This window comes from Pristiophorus japonicus, chromosome 11 (genome assembly GCF_044704955.1).
Source record: "Pristiophorus japonicus isolate sPriJap1 chromosome 11, sPriJap1.hap1, whole genome shotgun sequence".
NCBI classification, from domain to species: domain Eukaryota; kingdom Metazoa; phylum Chordata; class Chondrichthyes; family Pristiophoridae; genus Pristiophorus; species Pristiophorus japonicus.
The window spans coordinates 150,542,326-150,566,718 of NC_091987.1; the positions used below are offsets into that span (position 1 = coordinate 150,542,326).

Consider the following 24,393-nt stretch of genomic DNA (forward strand, 5'->3'; position numbering starts at 1 on the left):
TGAGATGAGTAGAAATTTCTTCTCAGAGGGTTGTAAATCTGTGGAATTCACTGCCTCAGAGAGCTGTGGAAGCTGGGACATTGAATAAATTTAAGACAGAGATAGACAGTTTCTTAAACGATAAGGGAATAAGGGATTATGGACAACGAGCGGGGAAATGGACCCGAGTCCATGATTGGATCAGCCATGATCATATTGAATGGTAGAGCAGGCTTGAGTGGCCCTATGGCCTACTCTTGCTCTTATTTCTTATGTTCTTATGATATGCTGATCGGATTAGTTGAAGGAAGCTGGAAGACGGCTCATGTGGAGCATAAACACCAGCATAGACCAGTTGGCCAAATAGCCTGTTTCTGTGCTGTACATTCTATGTCATTCTGTAGGTGTGGTTGGGGCTGTCTTCAGGGCCTCACAGTAGGCTGGCGTTCCTGATGGACACGGTCCTGCTGGTATAAATTCGATAAATTTAAATTTTTTTTAAAATTGCTTCTAAAGCTTTTTGAATTTGGCTCCTCGGCAGTTGGTTGCACAGACCTCCGGACCAGTTTAGTTATTATGAAAGGCCTTCGCACAGCCTGTAGTATTTGTATCCCTTGCACCCAGCATTGCCAAGATGATGTCTTTCCCTCGTTTGCGTATTATTAAAGTAAACCAGCCTATATGTGGTTGTATGCGTTGTACGTCCCTGTGTAACCTGCCCTCCATGCCCCCAGCAATACCGGCAGAGCAGAGCTGGCCGCAGTCTCTGAGTAAAACTCCAGCACAAAGTCCAGACCTTAGTTTCTTTGCAGTTTCATCTAATAAAATTTGTGTGTTTTGTTTTAAACAGTAAAATGGATGTGGAGTGATTGACAGAAGTTCAATTGAATGATGTGATACCGTACTAAGAAATGTGATGGATTGCATGTTGATATTTCAGATCCCGCCAGTGCAGAAGAAAGACCTGATGTGATAGTAATTCATCCAGATTTCCGAATGATGGTCCTGGCTAACCGACCAGGGTTTCCCTTTTTGGGTAACGATTTCTTTGGTGCTCTCGGTAAGTTATGTGACTCAGCCCTTGATTACTTAAGTGTTTGTGATTTTACAGGAATAGCTGCATTGAAACTGCAACGTTTCAGTTTTATTCTGGTTATGAAATCATTCTATTCATCATCATCATAGGCAGTCCCTCGAAATCAAGGAAGACTTGCTTCCACTCTAAAAGTGAGTTCTCAGGTGGCTGTACAGTCCAATACTGGAATTACAGTCTCTGTCACAGGTGGGACAGACAGTGGTTGAGGGAAAGGGTGGGTGGTTCTGGTTTGCCACACGCTCCTTCTGCTGCCTGCGCTTGGTTTCTGCATGCTCTCGGCGACGAGACTCGAGGTGCTCAGCGCCCTCCTGAATGCACTTCCTCCACTTAGGACGGTCTTTGGCCAGGGATTCCCAGGTGTCAGTGGGGATGTTGCATTTTATCAGGGAGGCTTTGAGGGTGTCCTTGAACCGTTTCCTCTGCCCACCTGGGGCTCACTTGGCGTGTAGGAGTTCCGAGTAGAGCGCTTGCTTTGGGAGTCTGGTGTCAGGCATGTGGACAATGTGGCCTGCCCAACGGAGCTGATCGAGTGTGGTCAATGCTTCGATGCTGGGGATGTTGGACTGAGTGAGAACACTGACGTTGGTTCGTCTGTCCTCCCAGGGGATTTGCAGGATTTTGCAAAGGCAGCGCTGGTGGTACTTCTCCAGCATTTTGAGGTGTCTACTGTATATGGTCCATGTCTCTGAGCCATACAGGAGGGCAGGTATCACTACAGACCTGTAAGACCATAAGCTTGGTGCCAGATTTGAGATCCTGGTCATCAAACACTCTTCCTCAGACGACCGAAGGTTGCGCTGGCACACTGGAGGCGGTGTTGGACCTCGTCGTCAAGGTCTGCCCTTGCTGATAGTAAGCTCCCGAAGTATAGAAAGTGGTCCACGTTGTCCAAGGTGGCGTTGTGGATTTTGTTGACCAGGGTCAGTGCTGTGAGGCGGGGTTAGGTTGGTGGAGGACCTTTGTCTTAGGAATGTTTAGCCCATGCTTTCGTACGCCTTGGTGCAGATGTTGATGATGGTTTGGAGTTCGGCCTCTGAATGTGCGCAGACGCAAGCGTCGTCCGTGTACTGTAGTTCGACGACGGTCTTGGATTTAGCCCAGAGGCGACGAAGGTTGAACAGGTTCTCATTGGTTCTATAGTTTAGTTCCACTCCAGCTTGTTGATAGTGAGATGGAGCATTGCTGCGAGGAAGATCGAGAAGAGGGTTGGCGCGATGACGCAGCCCTGCTTGACCCCGGTCCGAGCGTGGATTGGGTCTGTGGTGGATCCGTTGGTCAGGATCGCGGCTTGCATGTCGTCGTGGAGCAGGCGGAGGATAGTGACAAACTTTTGGGAGCAGCCGAAATGGAGGAGTACGTTCCATAGTCCCTCGCGGTTGACAGTATCAAAGGCCTTTGTGAAGTCAAAGAAGACCATGTACAAGGGTTGGTGCTGTTCCCTGCATTTCTCTTGTCGTTGTCGCGAAGTGAAGATCATGTCCGTTGTACCCCTTAGTGGACGGAATCCGCACTGTAACTCTGGGAGGAGCTCCTCAGCCACAGGGAGAAGATGGTTGAGGAGGATTCTAGCGATGACTTTCCCAGTAGCCAACAGCAGGGAGGTTCTGCTGTAGATGCCGCAGTCGGAATTCTCCCCTTTTTGAAGATGGTCACGATTATGGCATCTCTGAGATCTCCCGGCATGCTTCCTCCTTCCAGATAAGAGAGATGAGGTCATACATTCGAGCCAGTGCTTCTCCACCATACTTTAGAGTCTCAGCGTGGATTCCATCCACTCCCGATACCTTTGTTGTTCTTGAGCTGATGGATGGCCTTTTCTACCTCGTGCAGGGCTGGGGTTTTGCTGAGATGGTGGCGGGTAGCATGCTGCGGGATGGAGTCGAGGACACTCATGTCAAAGACAGAGTCTCGATTAAGGTGATCTTCGAAGTGTTCCTTCCAGCGGGCCCTGACTGTCTCGGTGTCCTTGATGAGTGTCTCCCTGTTCTTGACCAGCAGTGGGGTGAGGCCTTGGGTGCTTGGGCCATAGGTGGACTTGACTACGGTGAAAAATCCTCGAACGTCATGGCTGTCGGCCAGCTGCTGGATCTCTGCTATTCTTTAGGTCACAGGTTTTTTGTTGGACCTCGGCCTTCAGCCGCCTATAGAGCTGCTTTGCTACTCCCGAATTGGGTTGCTGCTTTAAGTTCAGAAATGCACTGTTTGGGCCTCCACTCCTCCAGCGACGTCCTGACCTTCCTCCGGCTGCTGGTCCCACTCCACTGCGGAGCACGTGGTGTGCATAACGGCAGCGGCCACTTTGACACCTCCTCCTTCCGGGAAGTGGACCTCTGGCCATCCTAATGCTTGGGAGAGGAAAGCATCACTTCAAACCCCACCCCCACCTTCTACGCCTCGGTTTTCTCACCATCTCACCGAAAGGCGCTGCTCAGCACCGAGCTTACGGCTCGCATCCCACCTTAGGCAACGAGGCCCATACAGTGGAGCCTGGTCTCCCATGCCACTGGATCAAGACCTTGCTCTGTTAAGCCCGTGTGGTAGCCGGTATGCAAAGGCCACCCCTCGTTAAAAGAACTCATGCACAGACATTTTCTACCCCTCATTCTATTACAGTTCTAGAAACAGTAGTTATTTCTTGTGTTACAATTTAAATAAGTCTGCTCTTAACCACCTCTGCTGTAAATAGATCAATCCCAGATTCTCTGGTCTCTCCACATATGTGAAATCCCTCATCACTGGTATAATTCTGGTAAATCTCCTCTGCACCCCCTCTAAGGCCTTGACATCTTCCTAAAGTATGGTGCCCAGAATTGAACACAATACTGCAGCTGAGGCCTAACCAGTGATTTATAATAACAGCTTCATCAGCTTGACCTGCCACCTTCAGAGATTTGTGTACATACACCCGCAGGTCTCTCTCTTCCTGCGCCCCCTTTAAATTTGTACCATTTAATCTATGTTGCTTCTCCTCATTCTTCCAAACAAAATGAATCACTTCACACTTGTCTGCATTAAATTTCATCTGCCATATGCCTGCCCATGTCACCAGTCTGTCCATATTTTCTCGAAGTTTGTTCCTATCCTCCTCACTGTTTACTACATTTCTGAGTTTTGTGTCATCTGCAGATTTTGAAATTATGCCCTGTATACATAGCCAAATCCAGGTCATTAATATTTATCAAAAAGACCAATGGTTCTGATACTGATCCCTGAGAGACACCACTATCTACTTTCATCCAATCATATCAACAACCATTCACTACTACTCTCTGCTTTCTGTCCCTTAGCCAATTTCGTATCCACACTGCCACAGCCCCTTTAATCCCATGAGTTTCAATTTTGCTAACAAGTCTATTATGTACTTTTATCAAATGCCTATTCAAAGTCCAGAAACACGACATTGCCCTTAACAATCTTCCAGTCCACTGGAACCACTCCCATATCCAAGCAGGAGTAAAATATTGTGGCTCAAGCCTCTGCTATTTCCACCCTTACTTCCCTCAGTAACCTAGGATGCATCCCATCTGCTGTATATGCTGACTATGGATGTACTCTATGTGTAGTCATTGTGAGATTGCATAAGATGATGACTAGTTTACCTGATATACTGTCAATAAGGTTCACACCGAGTACATACATGCTGGCACCACTAGAGGGTGCAACTGGTGGAGACTGGGGGTTTCCTGCCCTGGTGGCAGGGCCCTGTATAAAAGGCTGCATACCATGCTTGCATGGCCCTCTGGAGTTTGCAATAAAGGACCAAGGTCACTACAATTCAAGTACAACACATTGCCTTGTGGAATCATTCATAAGTACATTATAGACATAACACCGATCACACTGGGTGAGTATAAAAATTAGTGAGAGCTGGAAAAATGGAATACAAGAAAAAATGAGGGATATCAAGGATAACGCAAGTTTTTACAAATATATCGAGAGAAAGAGGGTGTCTAAGGGTAACGTGGATCCCTTAAAGACAGACGTAGATGATATTGTAATTGAAAATAAGGTAATTTAAGATTTGCAAAATAATTGCTTTGTATCGGTCTTCATGTTAGAGGAAGGTGATGAAGTACCAGAGATACGAGGAAAAATAAAAATAAATAAAAGGGAAAAACTGACTTATTTAATATAAGTAAAAAAAAATGGTAATGGAGAAAATAATGAGACTGAACATTGAAAAATCTCCAGGACCTGATGGTTTCCACGAAAGGGTATTAAAATAAGTCGGTGAGGAAATTGCAGATGCTTTAGTCATGACCTTACAAATTTGTCTTGATTGAGGAATTGTCCCCTTGGATTGGAAAATTCCCATTGTCTCCATTCTTTAAGAAGGGTTGGAGTGATAAGCCAGGAAATAGTCCAATGTCTATTGGGGAGAAGTTAGTAGAATCTTTCATTAGGGACAGAGTGACTGAGCACTTGGACAAATATGAACTCATCAGAGGGGGCCGACATGGATTTGTAAAGGGTAGGTCATGTCTAACAAACTTAGTTGAATTTTTTGAGGCGGTAACTCATCATCATCATAGGCAGTCTGTTGAAACGAGGATGATTTGCTTCCACGTCAAAAAGGTATGAGTTCACAGGTGTTTCAATGAAGGACCTAATATTCCAGATCCCGAACTACATGTTGAAGGGTGGAAGCTGCCTGTGCGTGGATTTTTTTAACGTTTGGTGGCCGTTGCACACGAGCCACCACACGGTCTTGACAGAGCTAGGTCTTGGTCCAGTGGCAAGGGTTAACCAAGACGACTGGAGACCAGCTCTGCTGCACGGACCCAGCACACACACATATCGCAGTGTGGGCTGGCCTATACTCCTGCAGCCATGAGCTGGTGGAAGAAAAACTTCAATGGAAATGTTTTTCTTTATAAATCTTCTAATTGAAGCCCATCCCATGATCCTGAGTGACTTCTTGGGTTCAATTGTAGCTGCACCTGGCCCTTGAAATCCCCCCTCCCCCCTCCGCCCCCACCCCTCCCTAAGGTAGATGTAGATACAGAAAATAGCCACTGTCTCTTCAGGCAGTAGCTATAACATCACTCAGCGGTAACTAACGTGGTAGATAAGGGAGTGTCTATGGATATTATTTATATGGAATTCCAGAAGGCATTTGATAATGTTCCACACAAGAGACTCTTGACAAAAATTAAAGCACTTGGTATCGGAGGCAATCTATTGACATGGGTAGGGAATTGGTTGGGAGGTAGGAGACAGAGAGTAGGGATAATGGGTATGTACTGAAATTGGCAGAATGTGACTGGTGTTCCCCGGGGATCTGTATTGGGGCCTCAGCTTTTCACTATATTTATAAACGACTTAGATGAAGGAATAGAGAGCGTGTATCCAAATTTGCTGATGATGCTAAGGAGTCACAGTAAGTAATGCAGATTGGAGCAGAAGGTTGCAAAGTGATGGATTAAGTGCGTGGACAAAACTTTGGTAGATGGAGTTCAGTTTGGGGAAGTTTGAGGTCATGCACTTTGGACTTCAGAAGTTAGAACAGAGTATTTTCTAAATGGTGAGAAGCTAGGGATTGTCGATGAGCAGGCGGTTTTAGAGGTCCCTGTACAAAAATCATCAAAAAAAATAGGGTACGGGTGAAAAAAATAATTAAACAGGCTAATGGAATGTTAACTTTCATCTCAAGGGGGCAGAATTACAAAAGGGGAGGAAGTTATGCTCCAGTTGTGTAAAGCTCTGGTTCGACTGCATCTGGAGTATTGTGTTCAGTTCTGGGCACTGCCTCTCAGGAAGGATAGCTTGACCTTGGAGAGAGTCCAGTGTAAGTTCACCAGAACAAATCAATATAGGTAGAGCGAAGAAATATCAACGGGCAGAAAACACTGGTGGGAGTAGTTTATTGGTTCCCTAATAGTAATAGTTCCCAAATAGTAGCTATCATGTTGCACAGAGTATAAATCAGGAAATTAGAAGAGCATGTAACAAGGGACATGCAATAATTGTGGGGGGCTTTAATTTTCATATAGACTGGGAAAACCAAATAGGCAAAAGTAGCTTGGAGGACGAGTTCATGGAATTTATTCGAGACAGTTTTTTAGAACAATATGTCAACAAATCAACAAAAGGACAGGCTATTTTAGATCTAGTATTGTATCATGAGACAGGGTTAATTAGTAATCTTATAGTAAAGAATATTCTGGGGAATGGTGCTCCTAGTATCATAGAATTACAAATTGAGTGTGACAGAGATGTGTTTAAGTCCGAAACTAGGGTCTTTAAATTTAAACAAAGCCAATTACAGAGGTATGAGTGGCGAGTTGGCTAAGGTAGATTGGGAAATTAGATTAAAAGATATGATGGTAGATAAGCAGTAGCAAACATTTAAAGAATTAATTCATAATTCTCAACGAATATACTTTCTATTGAGGAATAAAAACGGCACCAAAAAAGTAGTACAGACATCCCTAACTAGAGAATTTAAAGATAGTAGAGTAAAAGAAGATGCTTACAATGTTGCCAGAAAGAATAGTAAGCCTGAGGATTGGGAGTGTTTCAAAAATCAGCAAAGGTTGAGCAAGAAATTGATAAAGAAAGAAAATAGAATATGAGAGTAAACTAAGAGATTGTAAGAGCTTCTACAAGTATGTAAAAAGGAAGAGGTTAGCAAAAGTAAACATGGGTCCCTTAGAGGCAGCGATAGGAGACATTACAATGTAAAATAAGGAAATGGCAGAGACATTAAACAAATATTTTGTATCTGTCTTCACAGTAGAAGACAGAAAGAACGTACCAGAAATAGTGGAGAACCAAGGCTCGTGAGGTTGAGGAACTTAAAAATAATTAATATTAGTAAAGAAAAAGTACTTGAGAAACTAATGGGACTAAAAGCCGACAAATCCCCTGGACCCGACAGCCTACATCCTAGGGTTCTAAAAAAGATGGCTGCAGAGATAGTGGATGCTTTGGTTAGAATCATAGATTGATTACAGTACGGAAGGAGGCCATCAGGCCTGTTGAGCCCATGCCGGCTCTCTGCAAGAGCACCTCAGCCAGTCAATCCCCTGTCTTTCCCCGTAGCCCTGAAATGTTTTTCCTTCAGGTACTTATCCAACTCCCTTTTGAAAGCAATGATTGAGTCTGTCTCCACCACCCTTTCAGGCAGTGCATTCCAGATCCTAACCACTCGCTGTGTAAAAAGGTTTTTCCACAAGTCATCTTTGGTTCTTCTGCCAATCACCTTAAATCTGTGTCCTCTGGATCTTGACCCTTCCACCAATGGGAACAGTTTCTCTCGATCTACTCTGTCCAGACCCCTCATGATTTTGAACACCTCGATCAAATCTCCTCTCAACCTTCTCTGCTCTAAGGAGAACAACCCCAGCTTCTCCAGTCTATCCACGTAATTGAAGTCCCTCATCCCTGACATAATTCTCATAAATCTCTCCAAGGCCTTCACATCCTTCCTAAAATGCGATGCCCAGAATTGGACACAATGGGCCCAAATTTGGCCCTCCCGTATTTTCGGCGCACTCGTGAGATGTGCCAACTTCCTACGATCCAAACGGTGCCAAAAAGATGTCCCCGGATTCTGACCCCTCTGCTGACTCTCCCAGGGCTTGGCGCAGCTTGGCGCAGCGTGGCGAGTCCATTGGGTGGCGGGGGGGAACTAGGGCCCTGTGCCTAAAAGAGTGCCGGCAGCTGTCCGCAAGCGCAGTAGCTCCTCCCATGATTGTGATGATGCGTGCCTGCAGCGTGGGACCCAAGGCGTCCCGGGTCGAGTGGCTTGCCGCACAGGTCAGCCACTGCCTTCCCACGCTGAGAGCTACAAGAAACAGGTTGGTGTGGGGAGACTTTTGATCGGGGCGAGGGGGGAGAAGAGTTTTGATGGGGGGGCAGGGAAGGAGATGAGTTTTGATGGGGGGGCAGGGAAGGAGGAGAGTTTTGATCTGGGGAGGGAGGAGAGAGGAAAGTTTTTGGAGGTGGGGGGGAGAAGAGAGGAGAGTTTTGGTGGTGGGGGGGGGGAGGTTGTGATAAGTGTGTAGCCAGTCATTTTAATGAGCTTACTCAAGACTTTCCTTAACCCTGTTGATGAAAATACTTTCCTACGAGCAGGAAGTACTTCTATTTTTTATTTGGATATTTTGAAAAATTTATGTAAATATGTTTTGTCTCTTTACTTTTTATTTTTGTAGTTTAAGCTTCCATGACTGCTTCAGTTGTATAGTAAATTAACTTTGCGAAGTTTGTCAGTCCTGTATAGCTGTTTGATCCTATTCACATTCTTTAGTCAAGTCATTAAGTACCTACTGCGCTGATCTCTTAACACTCCGTAAAGGTTTTCTGTGCGGCCACAAGTGGCCACATACGCTGGCCTAAGTTAGTTTGGAGCAACTATTAGCTGTCCAAACTGGCTTAAATGGCCAAAACGGGCGTAGGTGGCTGGTAACGCCCCCTTTTAAACTAAAAAATTCCTACTAACTCACTTACACTGGCGCAAATTGAATGTGCAGAATGGGGATTTTTAAGATACTCCAGAAAAATCAAATTGCTCCAAAAAAAACGGAGCAACTCCTGGGCAAATTTGGGCCCATAACTCCAGTTGAGGCCGAACCAGTGTTTTATACAGGTTCATCAACATTTCCATGCTTTTGTACTCTATACCTCTATTCATGAAGCCCAGGATTCTCTAAGTGCTTTTTCAACTTGCCCTGCCACCTTCATCGACTTGTGCACATATACCCCCAGGTGTCTCTGTTCATGCACCCCCTTTAGGATTGTACCCTTTACTTCATATCTCCTCTCCTCACTCTACCAAAATGTATCACTTCGTACTTTTCTGCTTTAAATTTCATCTGCCACATGTCTGCCCATTGTACCGGCCTATCTTTGTCCTCTTGAAGTTTATCACTATCTTTCTCACTGTTCACTGTACTTCCAAGTTTTGTGTCATCTGCAAATTTTGAAATTGTGCCCTGTACACCCACATCCAAGTGGGTGTCCAGGACACAATATATCAAGAAAAACAGTGGTCCTAGAACTGACCCTTGGGGAATACCACTGTATACCTTCCTCCAGTCCGTTCACCACTACTCTCTGTTTCCTGTCACTGAGCCAATTTCTTATCCATGCTGCCACTGTCCATTTCATTCCATGGGCTTCAACTTCGCTGGCAAGCCTATTATGTGGCACTTTGTCGAAATCCTTTTGGAAATCCATGTAAACTACGTCAACTGCATTACCCTCATCAACCCTCCTCTGTTACCTCATCAAAAAACTCAATCAAGTTAGTTAAACACGATTTGCCTTTAACAAATCCGTGCTGGCTTTCCTTAATTAATCCACACTTGTCCAAGTGAATGTTCATTTTGTCCCTGATTATTGTTTCTAAAAGCTACCCCACTACTGATGTTAAACTGATTGGCCTGTAGTTGCTGGGTTTATCTTTACACCCTTTTTTCAATAAGGGTGTAACATTTGCAATTCTCCAGTCCTCTGGCACGTTCCCGGTTTCTAAGGATGATTGGAATATTATGGCCTGTACCTCCGTGATTTCTTCCTTCACTTCTCTCAGCATCCTAGGAGGCATCCCATCCGGTCCTGGTGGCTTATCTACTTTAAGTACAGCCACCCTTTCTAGTACCTCCTCTCTATCAATATTTATTCCATCCAATAGCTCCTCTACCTCCTCCTTCACTATGTCTATGGCAGCATCTTCTTCCTCGATGAAGACAGATGCAAAGTACTCATTTAGTACCTCAGCTGTACCCTCTATCTTCATGTGTAGGTCTCCCTTTTGGTCCCTAATCGGCCCCATTCCTCCTCTTACTACCCGTTTACTATTTATAGTACCTGCCCTAGGTCGTTAGCGGTGAATACTGACTGGGCTGTAGGCTACTGACTTACATTTTAGATTTTTAATCAACTTTTAGTCTACTTTTAATCTACTTTTAAACTTTTAATTAACTTGAGAAACTTTTTAAACAATTTGGGACAATTGTTAAACTTTTAAACAACTTGGAGAATTTTTATTTTGAAACCTCCGGAGAAACTTTTAAATAACTTTGGAAAACTTTGGAAGAAACTTTTAAAACATCCCTCGGAACTCCAGCGGACAACTGACCTTCCTAATGCCTGCCCTCCAACCAAGCCTCGGGCCACCTACCATCAAGGGTGCTATTCAGTGCCGAGCTTGCAGCCAACATCTCGCCGTAGGCAATTAGCTTCATACAACAGTGCCTGGTCTCCAATCTTCTTGGACCCACTTGCCACTGGACCAAGACCTAGCTCTGTCAAGCCCGTGTGGATGCCGGTGTGCAGCGGCCACCCCACGTTAAAAGAACTCACGTACAGGCATCTTCCACTTCATTAACATGAAGTGCGGGACCTGGAACGTCAGGACCCTCATGGACAACTCCAACAGCGACAGGCCAGAACGCCGCATCTCCATAGTCGCCGGAAACTTAGACGCTTTGACATCGACATCGCCGCCCTAAGCGAGACCTGGCGGACAGGGGAAGGCCAGCTCAAGGAACAAGGTGGACGTCACACCTTTTTCTGGAAAGGAAAATCAGAGGAAGAACGCCGCCTCCACGGAGTCGGCTTCGCCATCAAAAATGAGCTGGTCGACCGCCTCAAAGACTCCCCCTGTGGGGTTAGCGGACGCCTCATGACTCTCCGACTTACCCTATCCCGGAACCAATGCACGACGGTCATCAGTGCGTATGCCCCAATACTCGATGCAACTGATGAGACCAAAGAGGGTTTACATTCCAACCTTGAAACATCCCTATTCCACGTTCCCGCAGGCGACAAATTGATGATCCTCGGTGACTTCAACGCCAGGGTCGGCAAAGAAACAGCACTCTGGGGAGGTGTGATTGGCAGAGAGAGGGTAAGGAAAGCCTACTCCAGCACCCTACCCCTGAGAAAATATCGAGAACATGAACTCCTCATCACCAACACCCTGTTCTGGCAGAGGGACAAATACAAGGCATCGTAGCAACACCCTCGCTCCAAACACTGGCACCTGCTCGACTATGTCATCGTCCGAGCCAGGGATCGCAAGGATGTGCGCATGACAGGAGCTGACGACTGCTGGACGGACCACCGCCTAATTCGATCCATCACCAATATAAACATAGCCCCAAAGCAGAGGGGACAGCAGAAGCAGTGCCGCAAAAAAGTCAATGCCAGGGCACTTAAAGACCCAGCTAAGAGAACCCTTTACAGCCAGCGCCTCACAGCTAACCTGGCGTGCCTTGATGACCCTGAGATGCTGAACGCCCACAGTGCTTGGTCTGCCCTCCAGGCCTCTATAACCAGTGCCTGTGAAGAAACACTTGGTCAGTCAACCAGAAAACACCAGGACTGGTTTGATGAAAATGACCAGAAGATCCAAGAACTAATAGATCGCAAGCGCTGAGCATTTCTGAGCCTCAAGCAACAACCCAACTTGTAAGCATCAAGCAACATTACAGACGGCTCAAGGCTGAGGTCCAACAAAAAACCCAGGACCTAAAGAACAGGTGGTGGATGGAGAAAGCACAGGAGATACAACAACTGGCCGACAGCTACAATATGCAAGGATTCTTCATCGCAGTCAAGGCTACCTACAGTCCAAACTCCCAAGGGCCCACCCCACTGCTGGCCAAGAACGGGGAAACACTCATCAAGGACACCGAGGCTGTTGGGGCCCTGGAAGGAGCACTTCGAAGATCTCCTCAATTGAGACTCTGCCTTTGACTCGAGTGTTCTCGACTCCATCCCGCAGCATGCGACCCTCCACCACCTCAGTGAAACCCCAACGTTGCACGAGGTAGGAAAAGCCATAAAACAGCTCAAAACAACAAGGAGACGGGAGCAGATGGAATCCCTGCTGAGACGCTAAAGTATGGCGGAAAGGCGTTGTTGGCGTGGATACGTGATCTCATCTCTCTCATTTGGAGGGAGGAGAGCATGCCGGGAGATCTCGGAGATGCAGTGATCGTGACCATCTTTAAAAAAGGGGACAAGTCCGACTGCGGCAACTACAGGGCAATCTCCCTTCCAACAGCCACTGGAAAAGTTGTCGCTAGAGTCCTCCTCAACCATTCTCACCCTGTGGCCGAGGAGCTCCTCCCAGAGTCATGATGCGGATTTCGTCCCCTACTGGGGACAACGGACATGATCTTTGCAGCGCGACAGCTGCAGGAAAAATGCAGGGAGCAGCGCCAGCCCTTATACATGGTCTTCGACCTTACAAAAGGCCTTTGATACTGTCAACCGCGAGGGTCTATGGAGCATCCTCCTCCGTTTCGGATGCCCCCAAAAGTTTGTCAACATCCTTCGCCTGCTCCACGATGACATGCAGGCCGTGATCCTTACCAACGGATCTATTACAGACCCAATCCACGTCCGGACCGGTGTCAAACAGGGCTGCGTCATTGCTCCAACCCTCTTCCCAATCTTTCTCGTTGCCATGCTCCACCTCACTGTCAACAAGCTCCCTGCTGGAGTGGAACTAAACTACAGAACCAGTGGAAAGCTGTTTAACCTACGCCGCCTCCAGGCCAGGTCCAAGATCACCTCAACCTCTGTCGTTGAGCTACAGTACGCGGACGACGCCTGCATCTGCGCACATTCTGAGGTTGAACTCCAGGATACAGTCGATGTATTTACTGAGGCATATGAAAGCATGGGCCTTACGCTAAACATCCGTAAGGCAAAGATCTTCCACCAGCCTGTCCTCGCCGCACAGCACTGCCCCCCAGTCACCAAGAGCCACGGCGCGGCCCTCGACAACGTGGACCATTTCCCATACCTCGGGAGCCTCTTGTCAACAAAAGCAGACTTTGATGCAGAGATTCAACACCGCCTCTAGTGCCCCAGTGCAGCCTTCGGCCACCTGAGGAAAAGAGTGTTCAAAGACCAGGCCATCGAACTTACCACCAAGCTCATGGTCTACAGGGCTGTAGTAATACCCACCCTCCTGTATGAGTCTGAGGCATGGACGATGTACAAAGACACCTCAAGTTGCTGGAGATATATCACCAATGATGTCTCCGCAAGATCCTACAAATCCCCTGGGAGGACATCAGTGTCCTCGCCCAGGCTAACATCCCCAGTATCGAAACACTGACCACACTCGATCAGCTCCACTGGGTAGGCCACATAGTTCGCATGCCAGACACAAGACTCCTAAAGCAAGTGTTCTATGCGGAGCTCCTTCATGGCAAATGAGCCAAAGGTGGGCAGCAAACGTTACAAGGTCACCCTCAAAGCCTCCCTGATAAAGTGCAACATCCTCACTGACACCTGGGAGTCCCTGGCCAAAGACCCCCCTAAGTGGAGGAAGTGTATCCGGGAGGGTGTTGAGCACTTCGAGTCTCAATGCCGAGAGCGTGTAGAGGTCAAGCGCAAGCAACGGAAAGAGCGTGCGGCTAACTAGTCCCACCCACCCTTTCCCTCAACGGCTACCTGTCCCACCTGTGACAAGGTCTGTGATTCTCGTATTGGACTGTTCAGCCACCAAATAACTCACTTCAGGAGTGGACGCAGGTCTTCCTCGATTCAGAGGGACTGCCTATGATGATGATGACTATTTATATACCTATAGAAGATTTTTGGATTCCCTTTTATGTTAGCTGCCATTCTATTCTCATACCCTCTCTTTGCCCCACTTATTTTCTTTTTCACTTCTCTATGCTTTCTATCTTCAGCCTGATTCTCAGATGTATTCTCAACATGACATCTGTCATATGCGCTCTTTTTCTGCTTCATCTTACTTTCCATCTCTTTCGCCATAAAGGGAGCTTTGACTTTAGTTGCCCTACCTTTCCCCTTCATGAGAATGTAACTCAACTGTAGCTGAACTATTTCCTCTTTAAAGGCAGCCCATTATTGCACTACAGTTTTGCTTGTCAATGTTTGATTCCAATTTACCCAGGCCAGATCCATTCTCATCCCACTGAAATTTGCCTTCCTCCAATTATGTATTTTTACTCTAGCTTGCTTACCTGTTCTTTTCCACAGCTAATCTAAACCTTATACTACGATCACTGTTCTCTAAATGTTCACCTACTGACACTTGCTGCACTAGACTTATCTCATTCCCCAGAACTGGATCCGGCAATGCCTCCTCCCTCGTTGGGCTGGAAACGTACTGATCAAGAAAGATCTCCTGAACACACCACAAATTCTTCCCCCTCTCTGCCCTTATCACTGTTACTATCGCAGTCTATATTAGGATAGCTATCACTGCTCTATAGTCCTTGGACCTCTCTGTAATTTCTCTGCAAATTTGTTCCTCAATAATTTTCCCACTAGTTGGTTGCCTATAGAATACACCTAGTAGTGTAGTGGCACCTCTATTATTCCTTAACTCTACCCATATAGATTCTGTCCTTGACCCCTCCAGGACATCCTCTCTCTAGAGAACATTCTTCTTAACCAATAGTGCCACAGCACCTCCTATCTTTCCTGAAGATCCTTTATCCAGGAATATTTAATATCCAATGCTGCCGTTTTTTGAGCCAGGCCTCTCATTGCCACAACATCATATTCCCATGTGGCTATTTGCACCTGCAGCTCACCAATCTTGTTTACAATGCTTTGTTCGTTCACATACTTATACTTTAAACCTATCCTAGACCATCCTGTGTTCTCTCTCAGTCTGACCCCATCTAATACCTTACTATTTAGTGCTTTCCGCCTCTCCCAATCCTTTGAGCTCTTTGTTTCTCCTTTCTAATGCTACATCCTGGTGCCCATCCCCCTGCCAACTTCGTTTCATCATCATCATAGACAGTCCCTGGTATCGAGGCTGACTTGCTTTCACGCCAAAAAAAGGGATGAGTTCACAATATTCCAGATCCCGAACTACATCCTGAAGGGTGGAAGATGCCTGTGCGTGGATTTTTTTAACGTGGGTTGGCCGTTGCACACCAGCCACCACACGGGTTTGACAGAGCTAGGTCTTGATCCAGTGGCAAGGATTACCCAAGACGACTGGAGACCAGCTCTGCTGCATGGACTGATTGCGCACACATATCGCAGTGTGGGCTGGCCCAGGCTGCCCCTGGGCCCTCGCCTCTTCTGGGCCCCGAACTCACGCCTCTCCTGGGCCCCGGTCACTTCCTTCTACAAACTCTTGCCGCTCCTTTGCCCCTCCAAACCCTCCTCAACAGCACTAGCAAACCTCCCCGCGGGAATATTGGTCCCGGCTTGTACAGGTTCCACCTCCCCCAGAACCGGTCCCAATGCTCCAGGAATCTGAAGCCCTCCCTCCTGCACCATCTCTCCAGCCACGCATTCATCTGCTCTATCCTCCTATTTCTGTACTCACTTGTGCTTGGCACCGGGAGTAGATTACTACCTTTGAGGTCCTGCTTTTTAATCTCCTTCCTAGCTCCCTAAAATCTGCCTGCAGGACCTCGGCCCGGTTTCTACCGTTTCTATCGTTGGTACCGATATGGACCACGACCTCAGGCTGTTCACTCTTCCCCCTCAGCATGCTCTACAGCTGCTCAGTAACATCCTTAACCCCGGCACTAGGGAGGCAACATACTATACCATCCTGGAGTCACGTCTGCGGCCACAGAATTGCCTATCTGCTACCCTATCGAACCCTCTACCACTATTGTTTTCCCTGTCTTTCTCCCCCCCCCGCCCCCCCATCTGTACAGCTGAGATACTCGTGGTGCCATAGACATGGCTCTGGCTGTACTCCCCTGAGGAACCAACGCCCTCGCCAGTACTCAGAACAGAATACTGGTTGGAGAGCGAGATGCACTCAGGACTTCTGCACTACCTTCCTGGTCCTCCTTTTCTGTCTGGCAGTCACCCATTCCCTCTTTAACTGCAAGGTGACCACCTCCTGAAACAAAGTCCTCAGCCTCTCCGGTGCATTGCAGTGACGCCAGCTGCTGCTCAAGCTCTAAAACTCCGAGCTCGTGCTCCTCCAGCCGACGACACCTCCTGAACACATGGTTGTCCATGACACAGGAAGCGTCCTGGTATTGCCACATGGCACAGGGTGTGCATTCCCAACCGCGCCACCCTGCTATGTCTTTATTTATTTGCCTATTAAGTTACTTAAAAAAAAAAGAAAAGTTAGTTGACAGAAATAAAGAGAAATAAGACTTAAAACAAAACAATCACTAGCTACTCTCCAATCAGCTCCTTCCCATGCGCTGATGCCACTTACCTTGCTCCATGACACTCGCGCTCCCTCCGGGCACTTGGGCCTACCTTTATCTATAGCCGCTCCTCTCGCTGTCCCGCAGGTCTACTCTCATGGTTTTGATCTTCAATGTAACCCCGCGGTTCAGTAAAGGAGGGAGAGAAAAAACAGCAAACTATATACCAGTTAGCCTGACATCAGTCGTTGGGAAAATGCTAATATATAATTAGGGGCGCGGTAACGGGGCACTTGGAAAATCACAACATGGTTAGGCTGATTCAACACGGTTTTATGAAAGGGAAATCGTATTTGACAAATCTATTGGAGTTTTTTGAGGTTGTAACTAGCAGGGTAGAAAAGGGGGAACCAGTGGATGTGGTATATTTGGATTTTCAGAAGGCATTCGATAAGGTGCCATACAAGAGGTTGTTATGCAGAATTAGGGCTCATGGGATTGGGGGTAATATATTAGCATGGCTTAAGGATTGTTTAAAGGACAGAAAACAAAATAGGACTAAACGAGTTATTTTCGGGATGGCAGACTGTAACTAGTGGAACACCACAAGGATCAGTGCTAGGGCCTCAGCCATTTACAATCCATATCAAAGACTTAAATGAGGGGACCGAGTTTAGTGTATCCAAGCTTGCTGACGATGCAAAGCTCAGTGGAAAGGTAAGGTGTGAGGAGGATGCAAAGAGCTATAGATAGGTTAAGTGAGTGGGCAAGAAGGTGGCAGATGGAGTATAATGTGTGGAAATGTGAATAAATACCATTTTTGTAGGAGGAATAGAAAAGCAGAACCTGTTCTCGAGGCTGCACTGCCCTGAGGTGTCATCACCAATGTTCCCTCACATTTTTTTTCGTGCTGTGCGGTATCTGTTCCAGCTTGTGAACGGCCTGTGCGGGACCTGGCGATTGACACGCGGGACCTGGCGATTGACACGCGGGACCTGGCGATTGACACGCGGGACCTGCCGATTGACACGCGGGACCTGGCGATTGACACGCGGGACCTCCTGATTGCTGCGCGGCCACATGCCCACGCCCCTTAGGGGGGACGTTGGTCGTTGCCCTCACCAGTATTCAGCTCTGAAAACCGGTTTGTGAGCGCCACACTCCCGGAGGATTTCTGTACTGCCTGCCTCTTCTTCCTATATACTGTTCGATAAACAAATTTAACTGGCTGTCTGAGACCAGCTATCAACACCAGTGCTGCTTTTAAAATCAGACCATTGCACTGAAGTTCCATTTCTTTCTATCCATTTCTGTTGACTTGTTGAATTCTTCTGTTTAAGTAGTACGTGCTGTTGACATTGAGAAAGTATCTGACGACAGTTACGAGGTATTAGTGCAAGAGAACTAATGTAATAATAGTAAGGACCAGTTGTAAACTCAAGATACACATGATAGATTGCATAAATCCAGCTCCCGAGCGTGGTCAGGCTCGGTAACCTCTCCCTAACTACCAACACTAAATAAGTCCCCACCCCCTATCTTTAAACAAAAATAACAAGTATTGGGGGACAGAAACATAAAGCATATTGATGGAAAGACCTCTTTAACGAGCCTCATTTTCAGATACTCCCCCTCCCCCTCCCCCCCCCCGATTTTGAGAGGCTCTGCTGGCCATGGGGGTGGTGGAGGGGGTGCAGAGGGAAGGTGAGTTTGGGCACAAAATCAGGAATAAAGGTGGAATTTCCCACTTCACAGGGGGTTGCATTTTTGCAGTGGAGAAAAATCTGTCATTTTGGAGGCTGTGTAGACGGCTAAATTTAAGGCAAATTGGTCCTTTGCCGGATTATGTAACTTTCTCACCACTCCCTGCCCAGCAGCATTGCTCACCATTTGAAAGGGGCGCTGCAGTGTATGGGCCTATTGACTTAAAGCTGCAGGCCACTTTTGAACTTCTGCTTGGCTTTTTCTTTTGTGATTATATTGTTTTTTCTGTATTTTATTGGTGGATTAATTTTTTTGCTGAGATTGCAGAATGTTTATTTCTGAGTAAAAAGCTGTTGTCTTGGGCAATTTTTCTCTGACCTACCGAGCGTGCGGCACCGCTTGCCACAGGAGCCCTGCAACCTCACCAGCCGGCCCTTCCGGACTGATTCCCTGTGCTCTGGTATGTGTTCCATACGGAAACCTTCGCAATAACCCATCCTTACTGATGCCAGGAGATGGTGGTGCCACTCCCCGGTGCTGCCGACAAGAAAAGTAACAACCAACATTTGGACTGCTTTGTTCCAAAGATGTTTCATTTATTGGCTATAAAGAATTACAGGATATTTGCACGGTTGGGTATTTATCTGTACGATGTATACAGTAGAGCTGCTCTTGTCTCCGGTGTTGGGCCCCTCTTTGTGCCCATAGTGGGTATCTTGGCAGAGGCAGGCTGATGCATTCCGTGTCAATGCATGATGGGCGAGAGGGTAGGGGGGTGGAGGAACAAAAGGGATCCCAGAGTACAAATACACAAATCATTACAAGTTGCAAGGCTGTAAACCCAAGCACTAGGATTTATTTCTAGAGGTATAGAATTGAAAAGTAGGGAAGTTATGCTAACCCTGTATCGAACCTTGGAGAGTACTGCGTACAGTTCTGTCGCCATATTATAAAAAGACTATAGAGACACTGGAGTGGGTGCAGAGAAGATTTGCAAGGATGATACCAGAAATGCGTGGGTATACATATCCGGCAAAGATGAACAGGCTGGGTCTCTTTTCTCTTGAAAAAACAAGGCTGAGGGGTGACCTAATAAAGGTCTTTAAAATTATGAAAGGTTTTGATGGAATGGATACAGAGAGAGTATTTCCACTTGTGGAGAAGAGTATAACTAGAGGCCATCAATATAAGATAGTCCACAAGAAATCAAATAGGGAATTCAGAAGAAACTTCTTTACCCAGAGAGTGGTGAGAATGTGGAACTCGCTACCAAAGGGAGTGGTTGATGCGAATAGTATCGATACATTTAAGGGGAGGCTAGCTAAGCATATGAGGGAGAAGGGAATAGAGGGTTATGCTGACAGATTTAGATGAGGAAAGACGGATGGAGGCTGGAGTGGAGCATGGACTGGTTGGGCCAAATGGTCTGTTTCTGTGCCATATATCCTATGTAATCCTATGATAATAGCTACACTATACGATTGATGACTGTATGAACTAATAGATGGGCATTATAGGGGTCACTTTACATGGCCACACTTCCGGCGAGGAACATCGCTAAACGGGAGCATGAATCAAAGGTAGGTGATGTACAAGGCCAGTTCGGTGACACACAGTCCCAACTAGTGAGACTTCCCACTGGGAGTTTGACATTGTGAAACTACCCCTCATCAGTCCAGATTGTATTCATGGATTTTCCAGACCTTATCTTTCACAACAATTTGATGCATTGTGTTTTTATTTCCTTGTTTCGACAGGTGATATTTTTAGCTGCAATGCAGTTGATAATCCCAAACCCCAATCTGAGCTTGCTATGCTTCGACAGTATGGGCCTGATGTCCCGGAGCCCGTCCTTCAAAAGCTTGTGTCTGCCTTTGGCGACTTGAGAAGCATGGCTGATCAAGGAATAATAACCTACCCTTATTCAACAAGAGAGGTCGTCAATATTGTAAAACATCTGCAGGTACGTGAGCTCAGGAGAACGTCACCAATTGATCCCTGGGAAGGACCTGTCTGGCTTTAAACCTTATTTCTACTTATACCATCCAGCGATCTTCAGAAATATGTGAGTGCTATAGTTGTTGTCTTTTAATACCATTGCTCGCAGACGAGAGGAAATGTCGGTGAGAATAGACCATTCAGCCATGTAACCTCGTTCTTTTACCACCTTAATTCCAGTTTCCACAATCAGCTATGTTTATTTTCCTCATTAATTACCAGATTATTCCCGTTGATTGAAGAATTTGTTCCCAATATCTGTTTTAATTTCGAGCTTTCATCCATTTAAATTGAGGCCCTTCGGCTCGGCTTCCCTAGCTGACTTTGATTTAATATTCTCACTTCACCTCATCTGTATCGTGTCGTTTAATATTTTATGAAACTCAGTGAGCCCCCTCCTTTACTTTCACACTTTAAGATTTGAGCTGCTCTAATCTTGCACCAAAGCTCAACCCACATCCACATACGTCAGTATTTTTGCACCTTTTCAACTTTCAATGCGATGAGTAAAACGGAATTTAGTAATCCAGTATCGAGGCTATTGCAAAGCCTTCTATAGATTTATAATCATAAGAGCATATGAAATAGGAACAGGAATAGGCCATACGGCCCCTCGAGCCTGCTCCGCCATTTAATACGATCATGGCTGATCCGATCATGGACTCAGCTCCACTTCCCTGCCCGCTCCCCATAACCCCTTATCTCCTTATCGTTTAAGAAACTGTCTATTTCTGTCTTAAATTTATTCAATGCCCCAACTTCTACAGCTCTCTGAGGCAGCGAATTCCACAGATCCACAACCCTCTGAGAGAAGAATTTCTTCTCATCTCAATTTTAAATGGGCGGCCCCTTATTCTAAGATCATGCCCTCTAGTTCTAGTCTCCCCCATCAGTGGAAACGTCCTCTCTGCATCCACCTTGTCAAGCCCCCTCATAATCTTAAACGTTTCGATAAGATCACCTCTCATTCTTCTGAATTCCAATGAGTAGAGTCCCAACCTACTCAACCTTTCCTCATAAGTCAACCCCCTCATCTCCGGAATCAACCGAGTGAACCTTCTCTGAACTGCCTACAAAGCAAGTATATCCTTTCGTAAATATGGAAACCAAAACTGCACGCAGTATTCTAGGTGTGGCCTCACCAAAACCTTGTATAACTGTAGTAAGATTTCCCTGCTTTTATACTCCATCCCCTTTGCAATAAAGGCCAAGATTCCCTGGTGCAAGGGTCAAGGATGTCTCGGAGCGGGTGCAGGACATTCTAAAAAGGGAGGGAGAACAGCCAGTTGTCATGGTGCACATTGGTACCAACGACATAGGTAAAAAAAGGGATGAGGTCCTACGAAACGAATTTAAGGAGCTAGGAGCTAAAATAAAAAGTATGACCTCAAAAGTAGTAATCTCGGGATTGCTACCAGTGCCACGTGATAGTCAGAGTAGGAATCTCAGGATAGTGCAGATGAATACGTGGCTTGAGCAGTGGTGCAACAGGGAGGGATTCAAATTCCTGGGGCATTGGAACCGGTTCTGGGGGAGGTGGGACCAGTACAAACCGGACGGTCTGCACCTGGGCAGGACCGGAACCAATGTCCTAGGGGGAGTGTTTGCTAGTGCTGTTGGGGAGGATTTAAACTGATATGGCAGGGGGATGGGAACCAATGCAGGGAGACAGAGGGAAACAAAAAGGAGGCAAAAGCAAAAGACAGAAAGGAGATGAGGAAAAGTGGAGGGCAGAGAAAACCCAAGGCAAAGAACAAAAAGGGCCACTGTACAGCAAAATTCTGAAAGGACAAAGGGTGTTAAAAGAACAAGCCTGAAGGCTTTGTGTCTTAATGCAAGGAGTATCCGCAATAAAGTGGATGAATTAACTGTGCAAATAGATGTTAACAAATATGATGTGATTGGGATTACGGAGACGTGGCTCCAGGATGATCAGGGCTGGGAACTCAACATCCAGGGGTATTCAACATTCAGGAAAGATGGAATAAAAGGAAAAGGAGGTGGGGTAGCATTGCTGGTTAAGGAGCAAATTAAGGCAATAGTTCGGAAGGACATTAGCTTGGATGATGTGGAATCTATATGGGTAGAGCTGCAGAATACCAAAGGACAAAAAACGTTAGTGGGAGTTGTGTACAGACCTCCAAACAGTAGTAGTGATGTTGGGGAGGGCATCAAACATGAAATTAGGGGTGCGTGCAATAAAGGTGCAGCAGTTATAATGGGTGACTTTAATATGCACATAGATTGGGTTAACCAAACTGGAAGCAATACGGTGGAGGAGGATTTCCTGGAGTGCATAAGGGATGGTTTTTTAGACCAATATGTCGAGGAACCAACTAGGGGGGAGGCCATCTTAGACTGGGTGTTGTGTAATGAGAGAGGATTAATTAGCAATCTCGTTGTGCGAGGCCCCTTGGGGAAGAGTGACCATAATATGGTGGAATTCTGCATTAGGATGGAGAATGAAACAGTTAATTCAGAGACCATGGTCCAGAACTTAAAGAAGGGTAACTTTGAAGGTATGAGGCGTGAATTGGCTAGGATAGATTGGCAAATGATACTGAAGGGGTTGACTGTGGATGGGCAATGGCAGACATTTAGAGACCGCATGGATGAACTACAACAATTGTACATTCCTGTCTGTCGTAAAAATAAAAAAGGGAAGGTGGCTCAACCGTGGCTATCAAGGGAAATCAGGGATAGCATTAAAGCCAAGGAAGTGGCATACAAATTGGCCAGAAATAGCAGAGAACCCGGGGACTGGGAGAAATTTAGAACTCAGCAGAGGAGGACAAAGGGTTTGATTAGGGCATAGAAAATGGAGTACGAGAAGAAGCTTGCAGGGAACATTAAGACGGATTGCAAAAGTTTCTATAGATATGTAAAGAGAAAAAGGTTAGTAAAGACAAACGTAGGTCCCCTGCAGTCAGAATCAGGGGAAGTCATAACGGGGAACAAAGAAATGGCGGACCAATTGAACAAGTACTTTGGTTCGGTATTCACTGAGGAGGACACAAACAACCTTCCGGATATAAAAGGGGTCGGAGGGTCTAGTAAGGAGGAGGAACTGAGGGAAGTCCTTATTAGTCGGGAAATTGTGTTGGGGAAATTGATGGGATTGAAGGACGATAAATCCCCAGGGCCTGATGGACTGCATCCCAGAGTACTTAAGGAGGTGGCCTTGGAAATAGTGGATGCATTGACAGTCATTTTCCAACATTCCATTGAATCTGGATCAGTTCCTATGGAGTGGAGGGTAGCCAATGTAACCCCACTTTTTAAAAAAGGAGGGAGAGAGAAAACAGGGAATTACAGACCGGTCAGCCTGACATCGGTAGTGGGTAAAATGATGGAATCAATTATTAAGGATGTCATAGCAGTGCATTTGGAAAGAGGTAATATGATAGGTCCAAGTCAGTATGGATTTGTGAAAGGGAAATCATGCTTGACAAATCTTCTGGAATTTTTTGAGGATGTTTCCAGTAGAGTGGACAAGGGAGAACCAGTTGATGTGGTATATTTGGACTTTGAGAA

The 24,393-nt window shown here is 46.3% G+C and overlaps 1 protein-coding gene across 2 annotated transcripts in view; it reads left to right on the forward strand.

Moving 5' to 3' along the window:
• Window positions 1-24,393, forward strand: part of vwa8 (von Willebrand factor A domain containing 8) — a 463,584-nt gene that overhangs the window by 261,385 nt on the left and 177,806 nt on the right. For both annotated transcript variants that reach the window (XR_011595909.1, XM_070894160.1), the window contains exons 24-25: window positions 920-1,039; window positions 20,619-20,824. Coding sequence is in view for 1 of the 2 variants with exons in the window: in XM_070894160.1 (XP_070750261.1) it covers window positions 920-1,039; window positions 20,619-20,824 (326 nt within the window). In the remaining variant the exon portion in view is untranslated. The remainder of the gene's footprint in view (window positions 1-919; window positions 1,040-20,618; window positions 20,825-24,393) is intronic.